This window comes from Anomaloglossus baeobatrachus, chromosome 7 (genome assembly GCF_048569485.1).
Source record: "Anomaloglossus baeobatrachus isolate aAnoBae1 chromosome 7, aAnoBae1.hap1, whole genome shotgun sequence".
In the NCBI taxonomy this organism is placed as follows: domain Eukaryota; kingdom Metazoa; phylum Chordata; class Amphibia; order Anura; family Aromobatidae; genus Anomaloglossus; species Anomaloglossus baeobatrachus.
In genome coordinates, this window is record NC_134359.1 from 67,632,234 (window position 1) to 67,658,231 (window position 25,998).

At 47.6% G+C, this 25,998-nt stretch overlaps 1 protein-coding gene across 3 annotated transcripts in view; it reads right to left on the reverse strand.

Moving 5' to 3' along the window:
* Positions 1-239: 239 nt before the first annotated feature.
* The window catches only part of LOC142245079 (cytochrome c, somatic), a 223,144-nt gene continuing 197,385 nt past the window's right edge, over positions 240-25,998 (reverse strand). The window contains exons 1-3 of one of the 3 annotated variants that reach the window (XM_075317381.1): positions 8,221-8,309; positions 4,855-5,042; positions 240-777 (exon numbers count right to left, since the gene is read on the reverse strand). In XM_075317381.1, coding sequence (XP_075173496.1) covers positions 626-777; positions 4,855-5,023 — 321 coding nt within the window. In that variant the 5' untranslated portion in view covers positions 5,024-5,042; positions 8,221-8,309 and the 3' untranslated portion in view covers positions 240-625. Of the gene's footprint in view, positions 778-4,854; positions 5,043-8,137; positions 8,310-25,998 lie in introns of those variants that run through there. The other 2 variants (XM_075317380.1, XM_075317379.1) reach the window with 2 other exon arrangements.

Below are 25,998 nucleotides of genomic sequence, written 5' to 3' on the forward strand. Positions count from 1 at the left end.
TTGTTTTCAGACTATGGGTCTATGGAGCCAGAGCTGTCAATCAAACACATGGAGGAGGAGAATAGAGGGAAAATAAGCGGGTGGGAATGCGTATTTGGATACTTGGCCTCGCCACGATGCACTGAATGCCCGTACTTGGTTTGAACAGTCACTCTGTGCTGACAGTCCCTTTAAACTGAGGGCTAGGACTGCATAGTAACAATCCCAGCAACGTGGGAAAAAAACCACAATACTTCAGATTTCATTTGTAGTTATATTACCATTGAAATGTGACATAAAATCAAAGATTCATAAATATATCATTATTTAATGACAGATTCCCTTTAAACATCCCTGCAATCACACTCATTACATTAACATCGGGTTCACACAAAGTATTGTTTTTTTTTTTCGAAACCCAAAACCAGGAGTGGAACCTAAAGAAATAAGAACGTGATAATTTTCCTTCTATCTTTAGAATCATAAGTAGAAGGAAAAATCATGAGATGACATGTCCCTGACACTGGCCCACACGGCCGAGTCACTGCTCCCCGTTTATACTGTTCTGATGAACGTCACAGCTCCACAAAGACATGACCCGAGCGTGCGCCCCTCGTGGCTTGTAAGGGAATCCCTGCAGCTGTTCTCAGCACTCAGAAGTTGATTTCTTTAGATAGGCGATCAGATCTGCCCGCTCGTTTTTCTTTTTCATACCAGCAAAGATCATCTTGGTTCCTGGAATAAACTTCTTTGGGTTCTCCAGATATTCAAAAAGAGTATCTTCTCCCCAAACAATACCTGCGAATGCAGAAGAGGATAATTAGGATATGTAGAGGAGACTATGAAAACACGAAGCATATACTCTTAAAGGAGCCACGTCCTGAAATGTTAGCAGCAGATCCATGCATCTATACTTTCTGACTGTCAAAATGGCAAAGAAGGAAAACCCGGACATCCACTTCTAAGTCCTGCCCACTAGGTGTCTCCCTTCTAAAAGACTATTTTCAAGGATAGTTGGTTTCTAGCAGAAGAGATGCTGCGATGGATTACAGACAGTAAGTGGCAGGCAGGTTTTTGTGTCTCTGCTCCTGCTCTCCTGTCTGTCAGACTGCACACCGGCATAGAGAGATATGCTTCAGTTTTCAGCAAACACGAAGTTGTAAAATTGGCCCAGTTACTAAACAATCTTGAGAGGGGAAATTAGTTTCCAGTACCTATAGTGCTGGCAGAACGCTTATGAAAATGAACCTCCCACTCAAAAAAGTGCATGACAAGTTATAGAGCATGTGAATAGGGACAGTTTCTGGACAGATTAGTTTAGTATGTGCACACAGAAGTATAACCCATGTATGTACTGAGCTCTAGAGCTGGACTCACACCATAACTGCTGTTGGTGGACGTTCTACAGCCAGCATATGCCTGTAGCAGCTTTCAACTCTGATGTTTAACCATATAAATCATATCTCTTATGACGTTCAGCCATAGAGTGGTCATCATAGGAGGACTAAGATGGCAGCCATGGGGGAGTTCAGCAGACCTCCAGCTACCATGACAATGCCCATTGGTACCCTGTGTTATTTAAATGCAATAGTCAGTGGTTGACAGCGGGACTTAAAGAGGACCAACCACCAGGATTTTCCTATAAACTAAAGCCAGTGCTATACTGGCGCTATCATGCTGATTCTATACATACCTTTAGTTATGAGATCGGATGTATAGTTTCTGAAATACAGTCAAGTAAAGTGTGTGAAATGCACTGTTACTTAATGAAAGGTGCAACAGAATATCAATATCCCCTGTCTGCTGCCCGTCCTTCCTCCCCCTGTCTCTATTACAGGGAGAGGAAGGGTGGAGGAAGGACAGGCAGGCAGACAGGGGGGGAATAAACCAGCAAAACCCGACCCACCTATTAGATATTCTGTAGCTGCTATCAATCAAATAACATTGCATTTCACAGACTTTACTTGCCTGTATTTCAGAAAGTATACCTCCGATCTCACAACTAAGGGTATGTATAAAGTCAGCATGATAGCGCCAGTATAGCACTGGCTTTAGTTTATACAGGAAAATCCTGGTGGTTGGTCCTCTTTAAGGGGCACTTTGCACACTACGACATCGCAAGCCGATGCTGCGATGCTGAGCGCGATAGTGCCCGCCCCCGTCGCAGCAGCGATATCCTTGTGATAACTGCCGTAGCGAACATTATCGCTACGGCAGCTTCACATGGACTCACCTGTCCTGCGACCGTCGCTCTGGCCGGCGACCCGCCTCCTTATTAAGGGGGCGGGTCGTATGGCGTCACTGCGACGTCACACAGCAGGCGGCCAATCGGAGCGGAGATGAGCAGGATGTAAACATCCCACCCACCTCCTTCCTTCCGCATATCCTACGGAAGCCGCAGTGACGCCGGTAGGAGATGTTCCTCGCTCCTGCGGCTTCACACACAGCGATGTGTGCTGCCACAGGAGCGAGGAACATCGGACCGTCGCGTCAGCGTAATCATGGATTACGCCGACGCTGCACCGATGATACGATTACGACGCTTTTGCGCTCGTTAATCGTATCATCGAGCCTTTACACACTGCGATGTCGCATGCGATGCTAGAAGTGCGTCATTTTCAATTTGACCCCACCGACATCGCACCTGCGATGTCGTAGTGTGCAAAGCTCGCCTAAGTTTCACTGTCAATCACTGACTATTGCATTTAAATAACAAAGGGTACCAATGGGCATTGTCATGGTTGCTGGGGGTCTGCTGAACTCCTCCATGGCAGCAATCTTAGTGCTCCTATGAGGACCACTCTATGGCTGAATATCATAAGAAAATGGCATATTCTCTATACATCGCAATATTAGAGAAAAAGTGATCCAATCGCCACAGATTCACATCACATAAAATAGCTAAAACCATAGCAGAAAAATATTCAAAAAATAAAAGTTTGAATTCATCCCCTTTTCTCACACTAAAAATAAAGTATTACTTACAGCAAAGATGGGCTGCAGTGTGTACATCACCCAGGCCAAAAACTAATACTCCACCAGGATACAGCTAAACCCCCACTAAGTGGAGGCATCACAGGTGCCGGAGGAGCAAATCACACACACACACTTCCATGGAATGGAGGGGGCGATTGCTGGATGATAAAACTGCACACTGATGGCTTGCATAGAGCGCTGTTCACACATGCAGATAACACAGTCACAAACCCACAGCCTATTAGGTGACGCCAGCTCATTCGGATCGTTCTTGGCTCCCTATTAAATATGTGTTCACCGTAAGAGAGGAATGGATGCTTTTCTAAAAAGCAACAGTATAGAAGGTTATGAATAACATAATATTACAGGCTGATAGTTGACCCAGATTAGGAGTCGGGAAAGAATATTTTTCCCTATGAAGAAAACTTGCTCCTACTCTGTGGGTTTTACCTTCCCCTGGTTCAACACTGCAGAACAGCTGCACTAAAAATAGGCTGAACTAGATGGAGATAATGTCTTCCTTCCGCCTTACAAACTATGTTACTATGTTATAAGGAAATGCCATGAAAAAGAAAAAAAAAAAAATTAAAATGCCATAATTACTGGGGTTTTTTTAGGCACCACACCTTATTAAAACAATAGGCGAGAAAGATATCAAAACATTGCGGGTACCACAAATTGGTATCAATTAAAACGTCCGCCAGCCGTGCAAAACACAAGGAATCACATAGTCACATCAATGAAAATCCAAAACGAGCCAAATGCAGCAGAAACACCGGGCACTGCTGGAAATCCTTGGTTGTCGCTATTTATGTACCTTTTTGGAATAGACTTAAGGCCGCTTTACACGCAGCGACATCGCTAGCGATAGCACCCGCCCCCGTCGTTTGTGCGTCACGGGCAAATCGCTGCCCGTGGAGAACAAAATCGCTAATACCTGTCACACGTACTTACCTTCCTAGAGACATCGCTGTGGCCGGCGAACAGCCTCTTTTCTAAGGGGGAGGTTCGTGCAGTGTCACAGCGACGTCACACGGCAGCCGTCCAATAGAAGCGGAGGGGCGGAGAGCAGCCGCATGAAAGTCACGCCCACCTTGTTGCCAGCAGGACGCAGGTACATTGCTGTTCGTTGTTCCTGGGGTGTCACACGTAGCGATGTGTGCTGCCTCAGGAACGACCAACAACCTGCGTCCTGAACCAGCCACGATTTTATGGAAATGAAGGACGTGTCAACGATCAACAATAAGGTGAGTATTTTTGATCGTTAGCGATCGCTCGTACGTGTCACATGCAACAACGTCGCTAAAGAGGCCGGATGTGCGTCACGAATTCTGTGACCCCAGCAATATCTCGTTAGTGATGTCATTGCATGTAACGGGGCCTTAAGTCGGTACGGGTGCACAATCCTTATAAGATAAGTCCATCTGTAGAATCCATCCGGAAGAAAGAACCTGCCGAAGCACATTTGTGCGAAACGGCGTGCCGTCGTCCTCACCCCACTGCCTCTCCTCATCTCTCCACCCACTCCTGATGTATCTGAACTGCGTTGAAGATTAAACTCTGAACACTGAAGTACAGTGGTTGCTGACTTTCTTTCTTCCGGATGGATTCTACATCAAATAAATACTTGGGGTCTTTGAAAAAAAAAAAAAATTTTTTTTTTTTTAACAAAACAGATTTTTTTTTCACCTACAAATAAAGTGAACGGTCAAAACTACAACTTATCCAACAAAATACCCTGATACGGCTATGTGGACAGAAAAGTAAAAAAAGGAACAGGCTGTCGGAAGAAGAAGAGGCTCTGGACGCTGCAGGAAGGTGTTAAAAGGCCGAGGCCATTATGCTCCAAGATCTTGCAATGCGGTGACAGAGGATAATGCGCTTTCTCTCGTCGCTCACCTTTGCTTTTGTTTGCATCCGTGTAAGAAAACCCAGGAGCTTGGCCTGTTTTACGCCCAAATAATCCCCATAAATTGGGTCCCGTTTTGTGTTTTCCGTTCTTCTCCACCGAGTGGCACTGCGCACACTTCTGAACAAAGATCTTCTTTCCTTTCTCTACATCTCCCATATTGAACTCGGCCAATGAACTTTGGAAAAATAAAAAAAAATCCAAATTAAGAAACAGAAAAATCAAAAAAAAAACAAACAAAAAAAGAATGATACATGGCCCAAGTATTATCCATAATAAAGACAAGACGACTGCATAATATATATTGATACACACACTAAAGGAGTGATATGAAAGAGAACACAAAATAAACCTGCAGACGAGAAGTAGTCTGTAAATGGCATTAAAATGATGTTATTCTGTCTTCCTGGAGCAGTGGCTGCAGGGAGAAAATTCAGTTACATTCTACCTGCAGCCGCTCGAGTCCTGTTGTTAAGGCGGTGCTGGGAGCAGATATAGTCACCACTCATCCCACAGGGAGCGCACTGTAATCACTTCCTAGCACTCTGATTGACAGTCTACAGTGCAGTGCGTGTGTGCTGAGCAGGCTGTCAATCACTGTGCCGATTAGTGCACAGTAATGGATAATCATGTTAATGATATGCAAATAATGAAAAAATGGAAAGTAAGGTTGTTAATGGTTGTCTGAGGAATATTCTGCTGTGCTGAAGGCCCTTGGGCAAGTAATCGAGATCCACAGCAAACGGCTCCCTGTGCTACTGCCGACCAATGACGTCCCAGATGTGCTTGGTGGGAGTAGGTCCAGTTCCTCGTGAAGGCCTCTTCATCGCATTGGTCTCCATATGGCGACCAGAGACAATAATGGCGTAAAAGAGGTCTGTCCTCCTCAGTGATGAGTCCTGCTTTTGTCTTGCATACAATGATAGCCGGACAGTGATCTAGAGACCTTGAGGGCAATGCAATGAAGACTCCCACAGATAACAAAGAGGGGTGGCAAATGTACAGTAGCCGGACCCCTTTAGTTTTCATTCCAACCACACTAACAGCTCAGCGTTACATTGATTTGGTTGTGGACATTAGTGCTGACATCTCTCAAAAGTGTCACAGGAGCGATTTTCTAACAGCACATGTTACTGTGAGCATCCTGCATAGCCTTAATGTGCTCCCATGCCCTGCCGCCTGTGTAGTCACCCGACATATGACATCATACATGCCGCCTGTGTAGTCACTTGACATCATATATGCTGCCTGCGTAGTCACCTAACACCATACATGCCGCCTGTGTGGTCACCTGACGTATGACATCATACATGCCACCTGTGTAGTCACCTGACATCATACATGTCGCTCGTGTGGTCACCTGACATATGATATTATACATGCTGCTTGTGTGGTCACCTGTCATATGACATCATACATGCCGCCTGTGTAGTCACCTGACACCATACATGCTGCCTGTGTAGTCACCTGACATATGACATCATACATGTCGCTCGTGTGGTCACCTGACATGATATTTTGCATGCTGCTTGTGTGGTCACCTGACATATGACATCATACATGCCACCTGTGTAGTCACCTGACATCATACATGCCGCCTGTGTAGTCACCTGACATCATACATGCCGCCTGTGTGGTCACCTGACATATGACATCATACATGCCGCCTGTGTAGTCATCTAACACCATACATGCCGCCTGTGTAGTCACCTGACGTATGACATCATATATGCCACCTGTGTAGTCACCTGACATCATACATGTCGCTCGTGTGATCACCTGACATATTATACATGCTGCTTGTGTGATCACCTGTCATATGACATCATACATTCCACCTGTGTAGTCACCTAACACCATACATGCCGCCTGTGTGGTCACCTGACGTATGACATCATACATGCCGCCTGCGTGGTCACCTGACATCATACATGCCACCTGCGTGGTCACCTGACATCATACATGCCACCTGCGTGGTCACCTGACATCATACATGCCACCTGCGTGGTCACCTGACATCATACATGTCGCTCGTGTGGTCACCTGACATATGATATTATACATGTCGCTCATGTGGTCACCTGACATATGACATCATACATTCTGCCTGTGTGATCACCTGACGTATGAAATCATACATGCCACCTGTGTGGTCACCTGACATCATACATGCCACCTGTGTGGTCACCTGACATCATACATGCCACCTGTGTGGTCACCTGACATCATACATGCCACCTGACACCATACATGCTGCCTGTGTAGTCACCTGACATCATACATGCCACCTGTGTGGTCACCTGACATATGACATCATACATGCCACCTGTGTAGTCACCTGACATCATACATGCCACCTGTGTGGTCACCTGACATCATACATGCCACCTGTGTGGTCACCTGACATCATACATGCCACCTGTGTAGTCACCTGACATCATACATGCCACCTGTGTGGTCACCTGACATCATACATGCCACCTGACACCATACATGCTGCCTGTGTAGTCACCTGACATCATACATGCCACCTGTGTGGTCACCTGACATATGACATCATACATGCCACCTGTGTGGTCACCTGACATCATACATGCCACCTGTGTGGTCACCTGACATCATACATGCCACCTGTGTGGTCACCTGACATCATACATGCCACCTGTGTAGTCACCTGACATCATACATGCCACCTGTGTAGTCACCTGACATCATACATGTCGCTCGTGTGGTCACCTGACATATGACATCATACATGCCACCTGTGTAGTCACCTGACATCATACATGCCACCTGTGTAGTCACCTGACATCATACATGCCACCTGTGTAGTCACCTGACATCATACATGCCACCTGTGTAGTCACCTGACATCATACATGCCACCTGTGTAGTCACCTGACATCATACATGCCACCTGTGTAGTCACCTGACATCATACATGCGCCTGTGTGGTCACCTGACATATGACATCATACATTCTGCCTGTGTGGTCACCTGACATATGACATCATACATGCGCCTGTGTGGTCACCTGACATATGACATCACAAGCCCTCCTTTACTTGTACAGACCTGCTCTGACATTTGGGAAAAGCTTTTTGGACATTTATCATTTCCTGCTTAAAACAAGCCCTCAGGCTATAAGCACAATATTTCACCGGGTGTAACCTGCAGCGGGTGCCACACTTGCAGTTACAGTGGACAGGGAGCATGCAGCGCGGGTCAGCTGACGTACTCGGCTCTGTGGACCCCCCTTGCACCCCACCTCACCGGACTGTGACCTGGCAGCGCCCACGGGTGACCGCTTTGGGTTTTCGCGACGACCACTTCCCGATACGAAAGTGTCACATTACCCCTACATTTCTTCTCAGCCAGTCAGCGCGCTGCGAGGCACAGATGACGTCACTGCAGCTGTTCCGCCGGGCGCCACGCCCTGTGACGCGTTGCTTCTCCAATAAAATTAGACTGTTCTCTGTTTCCAGCGCTGTGATTGGCGGAGACGATGTTGGTGGGCGTAGCCGGTTTTCTATGTCTCCTTACATAGAAATGTAGCATGAGACATCCGGGGAGTGTTCTGCTGTGCTGTGGGTAATGGTGACAGTTGTGGAACCACAGGTGTCAGCACGCCCGCATTATATTGAGACCTGTAATATTTGGGCTGGAGGAGAGCGTGGCTGTTATTTTTGCAGTTGGTTGGGTCTCATGTCAAAACTAAAAAGAAAACCTTGTTGCCCATAGCAACCAATCACAGCGCAGCTTTTATTTTTGAACCGTAGTTATTGAAATGAAAGCCGAGCTTTGATTGGTTGCTATGGGCAACTTGGCCAGTTTTATTCTTAAAAATTTGAGGTGAAAGTTCAGAACGGTTTTTTTAATGGGGGCAAAAGAGGGGTGATGTGAACTTTTGTATTTTTTTTATTTTTTCATATTTTTTAAAACTTTTTTTTAACACTTTTTCTTGTTTTTACTAGTCTCCTTAGGGTAGTTTAAGCTCATATCCTCCGATCGCTTGTACTGTACAGAGCGGTGCATCAGCCCCGCTCTGTACAGCAGAAATGCCGATGATCTGTGAATGCCGGCGCTCACAGGAACTATGTATGTCATCAGCTGACCCCTGGCTGTCATGAAAACCCATCGTCACCACGTGATCGTGTCGCAAGGCTTCCAATGGCAACAGGGAATGACGTGCTCCCCACTGGCGCTCGATAAATCCTGCTGTAAGGCCTGCAACACACATCCGTGCCGCCGGTACGTGTTTGGTACGTTTTTGCACGTACCGGTGGCACGAGCACACGTGCACCAATGTTACCCTATGGTAACAGGCACACACACGTAAAGCCACACGAAACGTGTGTCCGTGTGGTTTGTACGTGTGTGCGTTTTTTTTAGACGGATGACATGTCCGCGTTTTGCCGGCATCACGCAGACACGGAGCCACTAAAGTCAATGTTTCCGTGTCTGCATGTACGTGTGCTTTCCGTATGGTCCGTGTGCATTTTTTATTTTTTTAATGGTGAAACGGCTCAAGACACACGGACTGCGCACGGACATGACACGTACGTATCTCACGCATACACGGATATTCCACACGCACGCACAGCAAGCATACGCTATCACACTGATGTCACACGTACCGGATAAACAAACATCCAACACGGAACACGGACCTGAAAAACAGAACGCGGGACAAGCACGTGTTTTTTACGGATGTGTGTTTCAGGCCTAAGAGATTCACAGCGGTATTTAACTAGTTAACAGGCACAGATGGATCTCTGATCCACCCCTGCCTGTTAGCTGCACATGTCGGCTGATCAGATCAGCCGACGTGCGGGGAAATATGCCAGCTCGCCACATGAGCCCGCATTACAGGGATAGACACAACCTATGACGAACCAGTACGTCCACGGTCATGAAGGAGTTAAAGCTATGTGCGCAAAGGCGCCTTTTCAGGTGGTTTCAAGTAAAGTAAACATAATGCACAGCAATATAAAAACAACATTAGCGCACATGTTCTGTCTTATGTCGTCTTTTAACCACTTCAGGAATCGGCAGAGAAAACTTGGTGGGCATGCCAGCGTCTACAAGACGTCCTGTCTACATAGCCTAAATTCAGTTACAAAGCCCTGAAATCCCCACAATGCCACAAAGTGGCAACAAAAAAAAATCACATTTTCTTTTTATTCCAAGGTTCTGTTTATTTGTTTTTTAGCACAAAAAAATAGAACAGAAAAACTGCACAAATCTGGTACCACCATAATCACACTGGCCTGAAGAATCGTTACCAGGATATATTTTTTTGTCGCACACTGAACAAAATCTGGAAACATTGTCTGAATTGTGTTTTGTTTATTTTTTTTTCCATTTTCTTGCACTTGTATTTTTTTCCCCATTTTCTATGGTATATGAAAATGTTTTTATTTTTATATGGTAAAATGAATGGTGGCATTCAAAGTTATAAATCCATAAAAAACAAAACAAAAGCCCTCATACGGCCATGTCAATGGAAAAAAAAAGTTGTAGCTCTTGGAAGAAGAGAGAAAATACAAAGCACAAAAATGAAAATTGGTCCCAGGGCAAAGCGTTTAAGGACTGAAGATATGCCTCAGTAGAGACATCATACATTTTATCAACCAAAAATCACCAGTGATTCTTGTCCGTATGTTACTGTTTTTACATGTACCAGAATCACTGACATACGCAGACCCAATATAATCAATGAGTCTGTGCACACATCAGTGATTTCTCACTAACGTGTTTCCGTGCGGCATACACGCATATCCGTGTGCTCCGCATGAAGACATGTCCGTTTTTTTCTGGCATCATTGATGTCTCATGGCCCACACTATGGTGTAGTACATGAAACATGTACCTGAAAAACACGTACATGTAAAATCAAAAGCTCTTTATACTTACCTTCTCCAGCGACACTGTCTCCGGCCGCTGCTCTCTCCTGCTTCCAGGCCGGCTAATTATGCTCATACATATACAGTTATGCACTGCACAGCCGACACGGAAATCGCTGCAGTGGTGACAGACACAGCGGCTGGAGACAGGAGAGCCGAAAATTTCACCACCACGGACAGCAGGAGCGTGGACAGGTGAGTATAAGTGCCTGATCTCCATGTATTCAAACACAATTTGCCAAAAGGGCAACTAGAGGTACACTAAGCTAAAGATTAATAAAACTTAACTTTTATTCCTAAACAATTAACACAGATCAATCTAAAATAAGTAGCAGGTAAAGCAACCTAACATATACTAAATCACGTATCCGGCCACGGACCGGACACTATGAATAAGTGGACAACAGTCCTACAGTTATTATCAAGATGGTATTGCCCTACCCTGCCTAGTAAAAGCTAACTGATAGCCTCCCCAACATGTTTCACCATGTCTGGCTTCATCAGGGTGCTAAAGGGGGCTTTACACGCTACGACATCGCTAATGCGAACTCGTTGGGGTCACGGAATTGGTGACGCACATCCGGTCGCATTAGCGATGCCGTTGCGTGTGACACCGATGAGCGATTTTGCATTGTTGCAAAAACGTGCAAAATCGCTCATCGGTGACATGGGGGTCCATTCTCAAAAATCGTTACTGCAGCAGTAACGAGGTTGTTCCTCGTTCCTGCGGCAGCACACATCGCTCCGTGTGACACCAAAGGAACGAGGAAGCTTTCCTTACCTGCCTCCCGGCCGCAATGCGGAAAGAAGGAGGTGGGCGGGATGTTACGTCCCACTCAGCTCCGCCCCTCCACTACTATTGGGCGGCCGCTCACTGACGTCGCTGTGACGCCGCACGGACCGCCCCCTTAGAAAGGAGGCGGTTCGCCGGTCACAGCGACGTCGCCGGGCAGGTAAGTATGTGTGACGGGTCTGGGCGATGTTGTGCGGCACAGGCAGCGATTTGCCCGTGTCGCGCAACAGATGGGGGCGGGTACCCACACTAGCGATATCGGGACCGATATCGCAGTGTGTAAAGCCCGCTTAAGGCTATAGTGAGGAGGGGGGCTATCAGTTAGCTTTTACTAGGCGGAGTAGGGCAATACCATCTTAAGGCTATGTGCCCACGGGAGTTTGTACCTGCGGGTATATGCTCGCCGGAATCCGCAGCTATTTTTAGCTGCGGTAGTACAGTGAAATAGCTGCGGTAAACCTGTGGACATTTATGCGGCTTACCTGCGGAAGTCCTGGCCCTATCTCCATAGTGGAGAGTCGGGATTTCCGCAGGTATTTCCGCAGGAATAATTTATATGAAATTACATGCGGCTGCGGGACATCCGCAGCATATTCGGCAGCCGCACGTATCCGCAGCATGGACACAGCACTCCCCAAGTCCCATAGGATAAGATGGGGAGTGTCTGAACATGCTGAAACCTGCGGATTTATCTGGAATATCCAGAAAATCCGCGGATTTTCCGCAGATAAATCCGCAGTTTTAATCTCCCGTAGGCACATAGCCTAATAATTATTGTAGGACTGTTGTCCACTTATTCATACTGTCCGGTCTGCTGCCGGATATGTGATTTAGTATATGTTAGGCTATGTGCCCACGGGAGATTAAACCTGCGGATTTACCGCGGATTTTGCCGTGGATTTGCTGCAGAAAATGTGTCTAACATTGCTTCAGTCAGTCCCCAGCAAATCCTATGGGTTTGAAAAAATGCTGTGCACACACTGCATATTTTTATACCCGTGGATTTTCCGCTGCAGAATTAATGTGCTTGTCACTTTTTTTCCGCAGGTACCTGCGTTTTTTGCCATAGATAATGGTAAAAAATGTGGGGACCAATTTGCGGAAAATCCATGGTAAATCCACTGCAAATCGCGGCAAAAACGCGCACATAGCCTTAGATTGATCTGTGTTAATTGTTTAGGAAAAAAAGTTAAGTTTTATTAATCTTTAGTTTAGGGTACCTCTAGTTGCCCTTTGGGCAAATTGTGTTTGTATGTATAACCCTACGCTGATCATGGATATGGATTGAGGTTTAGGTGTTTGATCTCTGTGTATTATCACGAATAGCACATGGAGATCACACGTGTGTCAAAATCACGGCACACGGAGGGACATACGCACCTTTATCATGTCAGAGAAAAAACGTGTTTTTCACTGACGTGTGAAAGAGGCCTTAGGCCGGCGTCACACGAGACGATCTATCGTGCGATCACATGAGCGATCGCACCCGCTCCCACGTCGTTTGTGCGTCACGGGCAATTCGTTGCCCGTGTCGCACAAAGTTGTTAACCCCCTGTCACACGCACTTACCTCCCAGACGACGTCGCTGTGGGCGGTGAACATCCTCTTCCTGAAGGAGGAGGGACTTCGGTGTCACAGCGACATCACACAGCGGCCGGCCAATAGAAGCGGAGGGGCGGAGATGAGCAGGACGTAACATCCCGCCCACCTCCTTCCTTCCGCCTTGCCGGCGGGACGCAGGTAAGCTGTGTTCGTCGTTCCCGGGGTGTCACACGGAGCGATGTGTGCTGCCACGGGAATGACGAACAACCGGCACGCAGAAGGAGGAACGACATTATGAAAATGAACGACGTGTCAACGAGCAACGATAAGGTGAGTATTTTTGCTCGTTTACAGTCGTTTGGAGGTGTCACATTGTACAACATCTCTAAGGATGCCGGATGTGCGTCACGGAATCTGTGACCCTGACAACATATCGCCCGATATATCGTACCATGTGACGCCGGCCTTAAGGGCCCGTTACACGCTACGATATATCTAACGATATGTCGTCGGGGTCACGTCGTTAGTGACGGACATCCGGCATCGTTTGACATATCGTAGCGTGTGACAGCTACGAGCGACTGTGAACGAGCAAAAATACCTTATCGTTGCTCGTTCAACACGTCGCTCATTTTCAAAAAATTGATCGTCCTTCTGCGCGCCGGTTGTTCATTGTTCCCGAGGCAGCACACATCGCTCCGTGTGACACCCCGGGAACGATGAACTGCAGCTTACCTGCGTCCCGCCGGTAATGCAGAAGGAAGGAGGTGGGCGGGATATTACGTGTTCTATTGGGCAGCCGCTGTGTGACTTCGCTGTGACGCCGAACGTCCCTCCCCCTTCAGGTAGAGGATGTTCGCCGCCCACAGCGAGGTCGTTCGGGAGGTAAGTATGTGTGACGGGGGTTACCAACAAATTGCCCGTAATGCACAAACGATGGGGGCAGGGGCGATCGCACATGGGAACGCACGATAAATCGATGCATGTAACGGGCCCTTTAGACTGTGATATCTATGGTCAGCATCCCTTCATTGCTTTATAGATTTTCAGACACCAGTAAAAAAAAAATGAACAAAAAACACTTGTTGGAAAAAAATACTAAAAAGAAAATACTCAGGAAACTACCAGCAGAAGAGAAAATAAGCCATTCCTGAAGCATCTTCAGCTTTAAAATTGGACATTTTTAACAACTGGAACAAGATGCCGTGTGTACGTACCCTTATAATTTGTTGGAAACATCACTGATGTGTCCGCCATTCCTTGTATTAACTATTGATCTATTAGAATGAATCATTACATCACACATATACGCCCCTCAATAGTGTTGGTGCATGAAATGTGTCAGCTGCGTACGAGGTGTGAGCCACTGCAACAATTATTTAGGTTATCGCTGAAGCTTTTTTAGGCCTCGTGTACACATTGCGTATTTGGTCAGTTTTTTACCTCAGTATTTGTAAGACAAAACCAGGAGTGGAACAATCAGGGGAAAAGTATAAAAGAAACACGGGACGGGCACCACTTCTGTATTTATCACCCACTCCTGGTTTTGTCTTAGGCTAAGTTCACACTTCAGTTGTTTTGCATCAGTCACATGCGTTGCATGTGACTGATGCGTTGTACAACGGATGACAACGGTGACAAAGAAAATAATTTGTCGGACTCCGTTGTGTGCTGGGGGCGGAGTTCGAGGGGGCAGAGTTCGGGGGGCGGAGCTGAGGACGTCAGTGCCGCGGTCTGCATGGCTGGGGACAGGTGAGTGTGTGTGTGTGTGTGTGTGAGTGTGTGTGTGTGTGTGTGTGAGTACATGCAGAGTGCGGGAGGGGGCGGAGCCGAGTGGTGAAGTGTCGGCCTCCTTGCACACTGTATCCAGGGTAAATATCGGGTAACTAATAGCAAAGCACTTTTTGCTTGGTTACCCGATATTTATCTTGGATACCAGCTTAGCGCGGGCTCCCTGCACCCGTAACCACTGTAAATATTGGGTAACTAACCAAAGCGCATTGCTTGGTTACCCGATGTTTATCCTGGTTACGGGGGCGGGGAGCCAGAGAGCGCATGCGCAGTGAAATCCTACGGATCGCGCTGCTCAAAAAACGTTACATGCTGCGTTGCTCCCACCCGGCGGTCAGTTAAAAAACGACTGACCGCGACGCAGCGGATGCAACGCAGCATCATCAGTCACAATCCGTCACTAATAGAAGCCTATGGGGAAAAACATGATTCCTGCAAAATATTTTGCAGGATACCGTAATTCCTCAAGGCAACGGATTGTGACTGATGCAAAACAGCTGAAGTGTGAACTTAGCCTTAGAAATACTGAGGTAAAAAACTCACCAAATACTCAACGTGTTCATATGGCCTAAGAGGCAGGTGACAGCTGTATACAACCATGTGCACACGTTGAGTATTTGGTTTTGACTTACAAATATTGAGGTAAAAAACTCACCAAATACTCAATGTGTGCACATGGCCTAAGGGTTTTTCTCCTACATTTCATAGTATCTGCTAGTGTCATGTGTCTGGTAAGGAGATCCTGGGGCTTAAAAAAAAACGGTCATTGATGTCAGACACATGTTCTTTCCAATCTTCGTAATTAATGCCTCTACGGCCTCAGTCATATATACAGAGATACGAGTATGAGACGGCGCCTTACACGACTGATCTCATCACCTGCTATAGATGTAAATTATTTTTATTTTCACACTTGGAAAATTAGCCACAGATTTTCCATCAAGATTTCCAAGTGGAAAATGCACAGATTTAAAAGGGTTGTCTGGCGCCATTTACATAGGAGGAGAGCAATGCCAGGGTTGTTACGGCCTCACGCGCCTACCACGGAGACTGCATAATCAACAGATATTGTGTAATGGAATCAGCAGGTACTGTGAATGAAACCTCTGCCATTGTGGTCATGTCCAACGTGTAAGTGTCTTTTGAATATTCCTTTAAAGCAGGGGTGGGCAATTAATTTTCCCATGGGGCCGCATGAGAAATTGGGATGGTTTTAGAGGGCCGGACTAATATAATTAACTCGGTTCTACATAAATATATATATATATATATATGTATATTGTGAGACTGTGACCGGGGTTATCTATGACGGCCGGTATGTCTCGCCCCGGTTGTGCTCACTCCATGATAGAAAGTAAATCCACTCTAGGGTTAATGCTGTTTCCCTACAGGCTGAAGGAAGGGTTAAATGGAAACAGGAACAAGGGCAGGTGTGCCGGGTGTGAGGGAGTGAACAGAACTCCCTGAGTTCTCTGCTGGAGAGGCACATGTATATTGTTGTGGACTTTTGTTTGGACATTAAACCGTGTGCTGTGAACCTTAATGCCTGGATCCCGTGTCTTCTGCTGCGCAGCCGACCACGCTACCTCACAATATATATATATATATATATATATATATATATATATATATATAATGTGTATGTGTATATGTATACACACACAAACACGCATATATACTGTGCGTGTATAATATATAGACACATACACACAATGTATACATGCACACACAATACCCATATACTACATTACTACACCCACCACATACTACACCTGTAATATACATCACTATACACTACACCTGTAATAAACTACACCTCTATATACTATACCACTATATACACCTGTAATATACTACATCACTATACACTACTCCTGTAATAAACACCTCTATATACTATACCACTATATACTACATCACTACACCCCTATATACACCTGTAATATGCTACATCACTATATACTACACCTGTAATTAACTGCAGCACATCACTATATACTACACCTGTGATAACCTACATCACTACACCCCTATATACTACACTTGTATTATACTACACTCCTGTATACTAACCTGTATTATACTACACCCCTATAAACACCTGTATTATACTACACCACTACACCTCATATACACCTGTAATATACTACACCACTACACCCCTATATACACCTGTAATATACTACACCCCTATATACACCTGTATTATACTACACCCCTATATACACCTGTATAATACAGGTGTATATAGGGGTGTAGTGGTGTAGTATAATACAGGTGTATATAGGGGTGTAGTATAATACAGGTGTATATAGGTGTGAAGTGGTGTAGTATAATACAGGTGTATATAGGGGTGTAGTATAATACAGGTGTATATAGGGGTGTAGTGGTGTAGTATAATACAGGTGTATATAGGGGTGTAGTATAATACAGGTGTATATAGGTGTGTAGTGGTGTAGTATAATACAGGTGTATATAGGGGTGTAGTATATTACAGGTGAATATAGGTGTGTAGTGGTGTAGTATAATACAGGTGTATATAGGGGTGTAGTATAATACAGGTGTATATAGGGGTGTAGTGGTGTAGTATAATACAGGTGTATATAGGGGTGTAGTATAATACAGGTGTATATAGGTGTGTAGTGGTGTAGTATAATACAGGTGTATATAGGGGTGTAGTATATTACAGGTGAATATAGGTGTGTAGTGGTGTAGTATAATACAGGTGTATATAGGGGTGTAGTATAATACAGGTGTATATAGGGGTGTAGTATAATACAGGTGTATATAGGGGTGTAGTATATTACAGGAGTATATAGGTGTGTAGTGGTGTAGTATAATACAGGTGTATATAGGGGTGTAGTATAATACAGGTGTATATAGGGGTGTAGTATAATACAGGTGTATATAGGGGTGTAGTATTATACTACACTCCTATATACACCTGTATTATACTACACCACTACACACCTATAAAACTACACCACTACACCCCCCCATATACCACACCTGTAAAACTACATTCCCATATACTAAACCACTACACCCCAAATATTTGTCAAAAGTTACCCCTCTCCCCCAGCCCCCGCCTGCCCGCCCCCATTGTCCCCGCAGGTTACTAGTAACCACTCACCTCTCTTATCGTTCCCGTCCTCAGACACCTCCGTACGAGCCCCCCGCTGAGCTGCTTCTCCTTCACATGGCCAGGCTGCGCCGACGCTGTATTCCTAGGAGCCCCCGCCGCTGCCTCTCTCCATACGGCCCCCGCCTCTGCAGCTTCTCCTGCCGGGCGGGAACTTTTCAAATGACACACGCGCGCCGTACTGACGATATCAGGGCGCGCGTGTGTCACAGAGAAAAGTGTCGGGCAAGGAACAGAGGAGAGATTCCTGCGTTCTGCTGCCTACACTGTGCGGAGCTTCAGGATCTGTCCTCTGTTTCCTACCCGACACGCAGCGTGTGATGAGGGTCAGGGCCGGCTCCAGGTTTTTGTGGGCCCCGGGCGGAAGAGTCCCAGTGGGCCCCATCAACACGCAGACACACATACGTACACATACATATACATATTTAAAGACAAACTCACAAAAATACATATAGAACTGGCACATCTATACAGCCATATACACTGACTTACATAGATACACATTATACATGCCTACAGACACACAGCTCTGCTGCATACATACAGACACACATAGCTCTGCTACAGACATACATAGCTCTGCTACATACATACACACATAGCTCTGCTACATATATACATACATACACACATAGCTCTGCTACATATATACATACATAGACACATAGCTCTGCTACAGACACACATAGCTCTGCTACAGACACACATAGCTGTGCTATATACATACATAGCTTTGCTACATACATACATAGCTCTGCTACATACATACACACATAGCTCTGCTACATACATACACATAGCTCTGCTACATACATAGCTCTGCTACATACATACACACATAGCTCTGCTACATACATAGCTCTGCTACATACATACACACATAGCTCTGCTACATACAGACACACATAGCTCTGCTACATACAGACACACATAGCTCTGCTACATACATAGTTCTGCTACATACATACACACATAGCTCTGCTACATACATAGCTCTGCTACATACATACACACATAGCTCTGCTACATACATACACACATAGCTCTGCTACATACGGACACACATAGCTCTGCTACATACAGACACATAGCTCTGCTACATACATACACACATAGCTCTGCTACATACATACACACATAGCTCTGCTACATACATACACACATAGCTCTGCTACATACAGACACACATAGCTCTGCTACATACATAGCTCTGCTACATACATTCACACATAGCTCTGCTACATACGGACACACATAGCTCTGCTACATACAGACACATAGCTCTGCTACATACATACACACATAGCACTGCTACATACATACACACATAGCACTGCTACATACATACACACATAGCACTGCTACATACAGACACACATAGCTCTGCTACAGACACACATAGCTCTGCTACAGACACACATAGCTCTGCTACATACACACATAGCTCTGCTACATACATACATAGCTCTGCTACATACATACACACATAGCTCTGCTACATATATACATACATGCACACATAGCTCTGCTACATATATACATACATAGACACATAGCTCTGCTACAGACACACAGAGCTCTGCTACAGACACACAGAGCTCTGCTACAGACACACAGAGCTCTGCTACAGACACACATAGCTCTGCTACAGACACACATAGCTGTGCTACATACATAGCTCTGCTACATACATACATAGCTCTGCTACATACATACACACATAGCTCTGCTACATACATACACATAGCTCTGCTACATACATAGCTCTGCTACATACATACACACATAGCTCTGCTACATACATAGTTCTGCTACATACATACACACATAGCTCTGCTACATACAGACACACATAGCTCTGCTACATACATACACACATAGCTCTGCTACATACATGCACACATAGCACTGCTACATACATACACACATAGCACTGCTACATACAGACACACATAGCTCTGCTACAGACACACATAGCTCTGCTACATACACACATAGCTCTGCTACACACATACATAGCTCTGCTACATACATACATAGCTCTGCTACATACATACACACCTAGCTCTGCTACATATATACATACATACACACATAGCTCTGCTACAGACATACATAGCTCTGCTACATACATACACACATAGATCTGCTACATACATACACACATAGCTCTGCTACATACATAGCTCTGCTACATACATACACACATAGCTCTGCTACATACATAGCTCTGCTACATACATACACACATAGCTCTGCTACATACAGACACACATAGCTCTGCTACATACATAGCTCTGCTACATACATACACACATAGCTCTGCTACATACAGACACACACAGCTCTGCTACATACAGACACACACAGCTCTGCTACATACAGACACACACAGCTCTGCTACATACATACACACATAGCACTGCTACATACAGACACACATAGCTCTGCTACAGACACACATAGCTCTGCTACATACACACATAGCTCTGCTACATACATACATAGCTCTGCTACATACATACATAGCTCTGCTACATACATACACACATAGCTCTGCTACATATATACATACATACACACCTAGCTCTGCTACATATATACATACATACACACCTAGCTCTGCTACATACATACATAGCTCTGCTACATACATACACACATAGCTCTGCTACATACATACACACATAGCTCTGCTACACACATAGATCTGCTACATACATACACACATAGCTCTGCTACATACATAGCTCTGCTACATACATACACACATAGCTCTGCTACATACATAGCTCTGCTACATACATACACACATAGCTCTGCTACATACAGACACACATAGCTCTGCTACATACATAGCTCTGCTACATACATACACACATAGCTCTGCTACATACAGACACACACAGCTCTGCTACATACAGACACACACAGCTCTGCTACATACATACACACATAGCACTGCTACATACAGACACACATAGCTCTGCTACATACACACATAGCTCTGCTACATACATACATAGCTCTGCTACATACATACATAGCTCTGCTACATACATACACACATAGCTCTGCTACATATATACATACATACACACCTAGCTCTGCTACATATATACATACATACACACCTAGCTCTGCTACATACATACATAGCTCTGCTACATACATACACACATAGCTCTGCTACATACATACACACATAGCTCTGCTACATATGTGAAGCCCCGTCGGTGCTGTGTCTGTGCATTACCTTCAGGGACTCCACTCGGCTGGATCTCCGTCACTGGTAGGAAATCTTCTTGTTTTGATCGTGACGCCACTCTCAGATTTGCGGTCAGAGGGGACCGCCACTGCAGATTAGGAGGCACCTGGGGCTGATGGTGGGTGCAGTCGGGTGTAGTAGCCTCCTGAGAGTGAGGCAAGCCCCAGGGCCCTTTGTAAAGCTGTAGTACCACAAGTCGCAGAATGACCACACGCAGGCAGAGTGTCTTTCAGGGTTTTTACTCACTTCAGGTGGCAGGGTGAGTAACCCGGGCGTAGCTGGGATGAACCAGGTGGGAACCAGGTATCCTTCCGGCTGACTGTATGAGGGTGACTACAAACTCGCCTTCCTTAGCCCTTGGTGGTTTGGGGTGACCCCGACTTTGAGTCCCTATGGGGGTCACCCAGGGAAGATGCTCCAAGCCTCTCTCCCCTTCTTGTTTTGCCGTGTGCTTGTTCCCCGGGCCAGGCCACTCCAGCCTCTTGCCTCCTGTGACCTATGGGCCCTACTTGCGGTTACGTGGCTGCGGCTTTTGGTTGTTGTGGTGTGGGCTGTAAGAGCCCCACACCGGCAGGTTTAGCAGGGAAAGGTGAATCTATCCTCGCTTCGGGATCTGCCGCCCGGTTGGGCCTGGTGCTCTCTAGAAGTCTCCTTACTTCCCACTCCGTGCACTCTCTAGCTGAAGCTGGCTTTCAGGCAGCACTTCTAGTTGACCGTTCTCCCCCGTCTGTAGCCACTGCGCGGGCGCTGTTAGACAGCATCAGCCCCACAGGTCTGCTCCTCACTGAGCCCTACGGAGTTCTCCTTCTAACTGACTCACTGCTCCTCCTCTCCTGTTCTTGCCTACGCCACCTAGCAACCAGATTCTCTTACCACACCCCTTGAGAGGAGATGGAGGCTTTTTAACCCCCTGCCACTATTCCAGTGGAGGTATAGGCTTTGCCCCCTCCTGGGATCCCCAGGGGTCCTCTCATGGGTACATGTGTGAGACCTGATCACTATGCGCCTGTGTTCCACACCCCTGTCAGCCTTCTGGATTACCTGTATTGTACTGTCCCCAGCATGGGTGCAGTACTCAGTGGTGCCTGACCAGGTCAGGGGCGCCACATTCCCCCTTAGTTATCACCAGCACGTCCTCGGGCTGCAAGACAACATTTTAAAATGCATAAAACATTAAAACATGTAAAACATTTAAAAGCACCAGGTATCAGACATCACCACCCTCCACCCACAAGTCCGTTAACCCACCCAAAACCCTCTCAGGAGGCAGGTCACCGGTCCTGTTGGTAACCAGGTCTGGGCCATCTACTTCCCCAGACCTTTCCTCCAATCTTCCTCTCCCGTTGGCCGCGACTTCAGCCACTTCTGGCAGGATGTAGAGGCGGCTTCCATGGGCTGGTGGTTTCAGGGTATACCTGGCCTGGTGGATCCGCGCCGTCAGCCTCTTCTGGCAGGATGCAGAGGCGGCCTCCATAGTTGGTGCTGGCCAGGTACCCTCTTTGTGGTGGTGAGCCAAGGCCCCATAAACAGGCGTGCTCTCTGGTCGCAGGTGAGCCAAGGCCCTTTTCTACGGACGGGCCCCCTGGTTGCAGACGAGCCAAGCCCCTAAACAGGCTGGCCCTGGTGGTGGTGCCACTGGTGTAACTATTTACACTGCGAGAGTTTGTGGCTATAGCAAGTTCATAGCCTTAAGTTTATTTCTCACAATAGTTCTTGTGGGCGCATTTCTTTAACGTTGCAAACAAAACTTGGCAAACTTTAACTGGTCAAAACTTCTTACTTTACTTTACTTTTCTTTACTCCTCTTTTTCACTAGGGCGAGGGCACGTTGGGCACTGGCACCTGTGACTTTCTTGCTCTTTGTCTCTTTCTTCATCTGTAGGATCTTTATCTTTCCGTTCTTGGTCTTCATCTGTTTCTACATCTGGTTCTTTATCTCTATCTTGTCTTTCTTGTCTTTCTTGTCTTTCTTGTCTTTCTTGTCTTTCTTGTCTTTCTTGTCTTTCTTGTCTTTCTTGTTGCAGGGGATGGCTGTAAGGTTTGTTGGGACATAAGGTTACGCCCAGAGCATACAATCCTCTTTCGCCTTGATGCAGGGTGAACTGAACGGAATCTCCCATCTTTAGATTTCTGCAAGGGTGTCCTCTTGGCAGATGAGCGTTCACATCTCTGCGGTTTACAAATATCCCTTCTTTTATTCCTGGTGCTACAATGAAGCCATAACCACTTTTCAGATTAAAGTCTTCCACTACGCCATAACACAGGGGTCCTCTAGCCTGGGCTTTGGACTCTCTCAACAAACGCTTCTCCTTTAGGTCTCTGGCGGTGACTGCTCTCTGTTCAGGAGACTGTGGTGCTGGAGCAAACTGTGTTCTTCTGCGCCGTGTCTTGCGGGCTGGATCCATGCCTGTGGGCTCCCAGGTGAAGCTCTTAGGCAGCTCTTCTTCTGCAGAGGGGGTCAGGTCCTCCTCGTCCCAGCGGGAGTATGGCAGCATTTCCGGCTCTGAATACACAACTGCTACTGGTGACACTGGAGTCGGAGTCAACCCTTCTGCTCCCTGGCCTCCTCTCCCCCTTAGTTCTTCCTGGCACTCCAGCTGTGGCAGTGCCGGGGATGGCTGCTCTTCGGCCGGCCCAGGTGAGGGACTCCTTGGTGTAGCTGCTGCAGGAGTTAGCAGGAGACTCTTTGGGGTATGCGGAGGGGGTATGTACTGGCTCACCAGCCATTGTGGAAATTTGGCCTCCAGGTCAGCCTTCATCTGCCAATATGCAGGGTCTTCACCCACCGTGGGCTGCCTATTAGGGACCTCTGTGGACCGGGGAGCGGTATCTGCTCTGGCCTTACAGGCCGGGGTAAATGCTGAGGTAGTCTTTTCTTGGCGGGCCGCGCCTGGCATGGCGGCGGCCTGGTCTTGGCGGGCCGCGCCCTGTATGGCGGCGGCCTGGTCTTGGCGGGCCGTGCCCGGGATGGCGGCGGCCTGGATCAGTGTCGCTGTTGCAGGGGGCTCTGTGCAGGCTGGGCTGGACGTCGCTGCAGCAGTCTGGGCTTGGCGGGCCGCGCCCTGTATGGCGGCGGCCTGGTCTTGGCGGGTCGCGCCTGGCATGGCGGCGGCCTGGATCAGTGTCGCTGTTGCAGGGGGCTCTGTGCAGGCTGGGCTGGACGTCGCTGCAGCAGTCTGGGCTTGGCGGGCCGCGCCCTTTATGGCGGCGGCCTGGTCTTGGCGGGCCGCGCCCAGGATGGCGGCGGCCTGGTCCTGGCGGGCCGGGCAGGGCATCGCTGCAGGGACTGGATCTTGGTGGGCCGAGCAGGGCATCGCTGCAGCCGCTGGGGCTTGGAGGGCCGCACCTGGCGTGGCTGCGGCCTGCTTCAGCGTCGCCGCACCGGACGCCTCTTCAGGGACCGCGGACGTGGCAGCAGGGGTCGGGGCACTTGCGCGGGCCGGGGCATCATTCGACTCACCCGTTGTTGGTAGCACTGGGGTCTGCGTCGTCGCCGTCCCGCCTGACACCCGGCGCGCAGCTCTCCCTTCATAGGCCCGAACCGCCGCGGTCATCTCCTGCAGTTCCATCCGTTCCTCCCGAATCTGCTCCACGACCCGGGTCTCCAGCCGGTTGCAAAACTGGGCCAGCTCTCGGTACCACCAGGCAGCGGAGCCTGGTTCTGGGTTCCTGCGGTCAGACGCCATTTCTTCTGCGCCGTCTTCTGCACGGTCTCCCAGCAGTGGACTCTTCGCTGCCTCCTGTAACAAGCTGTCCAGTTTCTGCTCTGCCTCTTTCAGCAGCTCCGCTCCCAGCAGCAGGCTTGTGGCTCTCTTTCCTTCCCGCCGTCTCTCGACGCTTCCACTCTCATAGCTGGCAAGGTCAGAACTCTGCAGGGGATCTCTGGGTAGCCACACCTCTTCGTGGGCGGTAACTTCTTCCAGCGCGGGCTGCTGTTGTTTTTCAGCGCGCTTTTCATGGTGGCAATATGGCGGCGCTTCCAATTTTTCAAGCGGACCGCCTAGGCACATGGTCACCTGTCTGAACAGGTCTAGTCCTTATCCTGTTCGTGACGCCAGATGTGAAGCCCCGTCGGTGCTGTGTCTGTGCATTACCTTCAGGGACTCCACTCGGCTGGATCTCCGTCACTGGTAGGAAATCTTCTTGTTTTGATCGTGACGCCACTCTCAGATTTGCGGTCAGAGGGGACCGCCACTGCAGATTAGGAGGCACCTGGGGCTGATGGTGGGTGCAGTCGGGTGTAGTAGCCTCCTGAGAGTGAGGCAAGCCCCAGGGCCCTTTGTAAAGCTGTAGTACCACAAGTCGCAGAATGACCACACGCAGGCAGAGTGTCTTTCAGGGTTTTTACTCACTTCAGGTGGCAGGGTGAGTAACCCGGGCGTAGCTGGGATGAACCAGGTGGGAACCAGGTATCCTTCCGGCTGACTGTATGAGGGTGACTACAAACTCGCCTTCCTTAGCCCTTGGTGGTTTGGGGTGACCCCGACTTTGAGTCCCTATGGGGGTCACCCAGGGAAGATGCTCCAAGCCTCTCTCCCCTTCTTGTTTTGCCGTGTGCTTGTTCCCCGGGCCAGGCCACTCCAGCCTCTTGCCTCCTGTGACCTATGGGCCCTACTTGCGGTTACGTGGCTGCGGCTTTTGGTTGTTGTGGTGTGGGCTGTAAGAGCCCCACACCGGCAGGTTTAGCAGGGA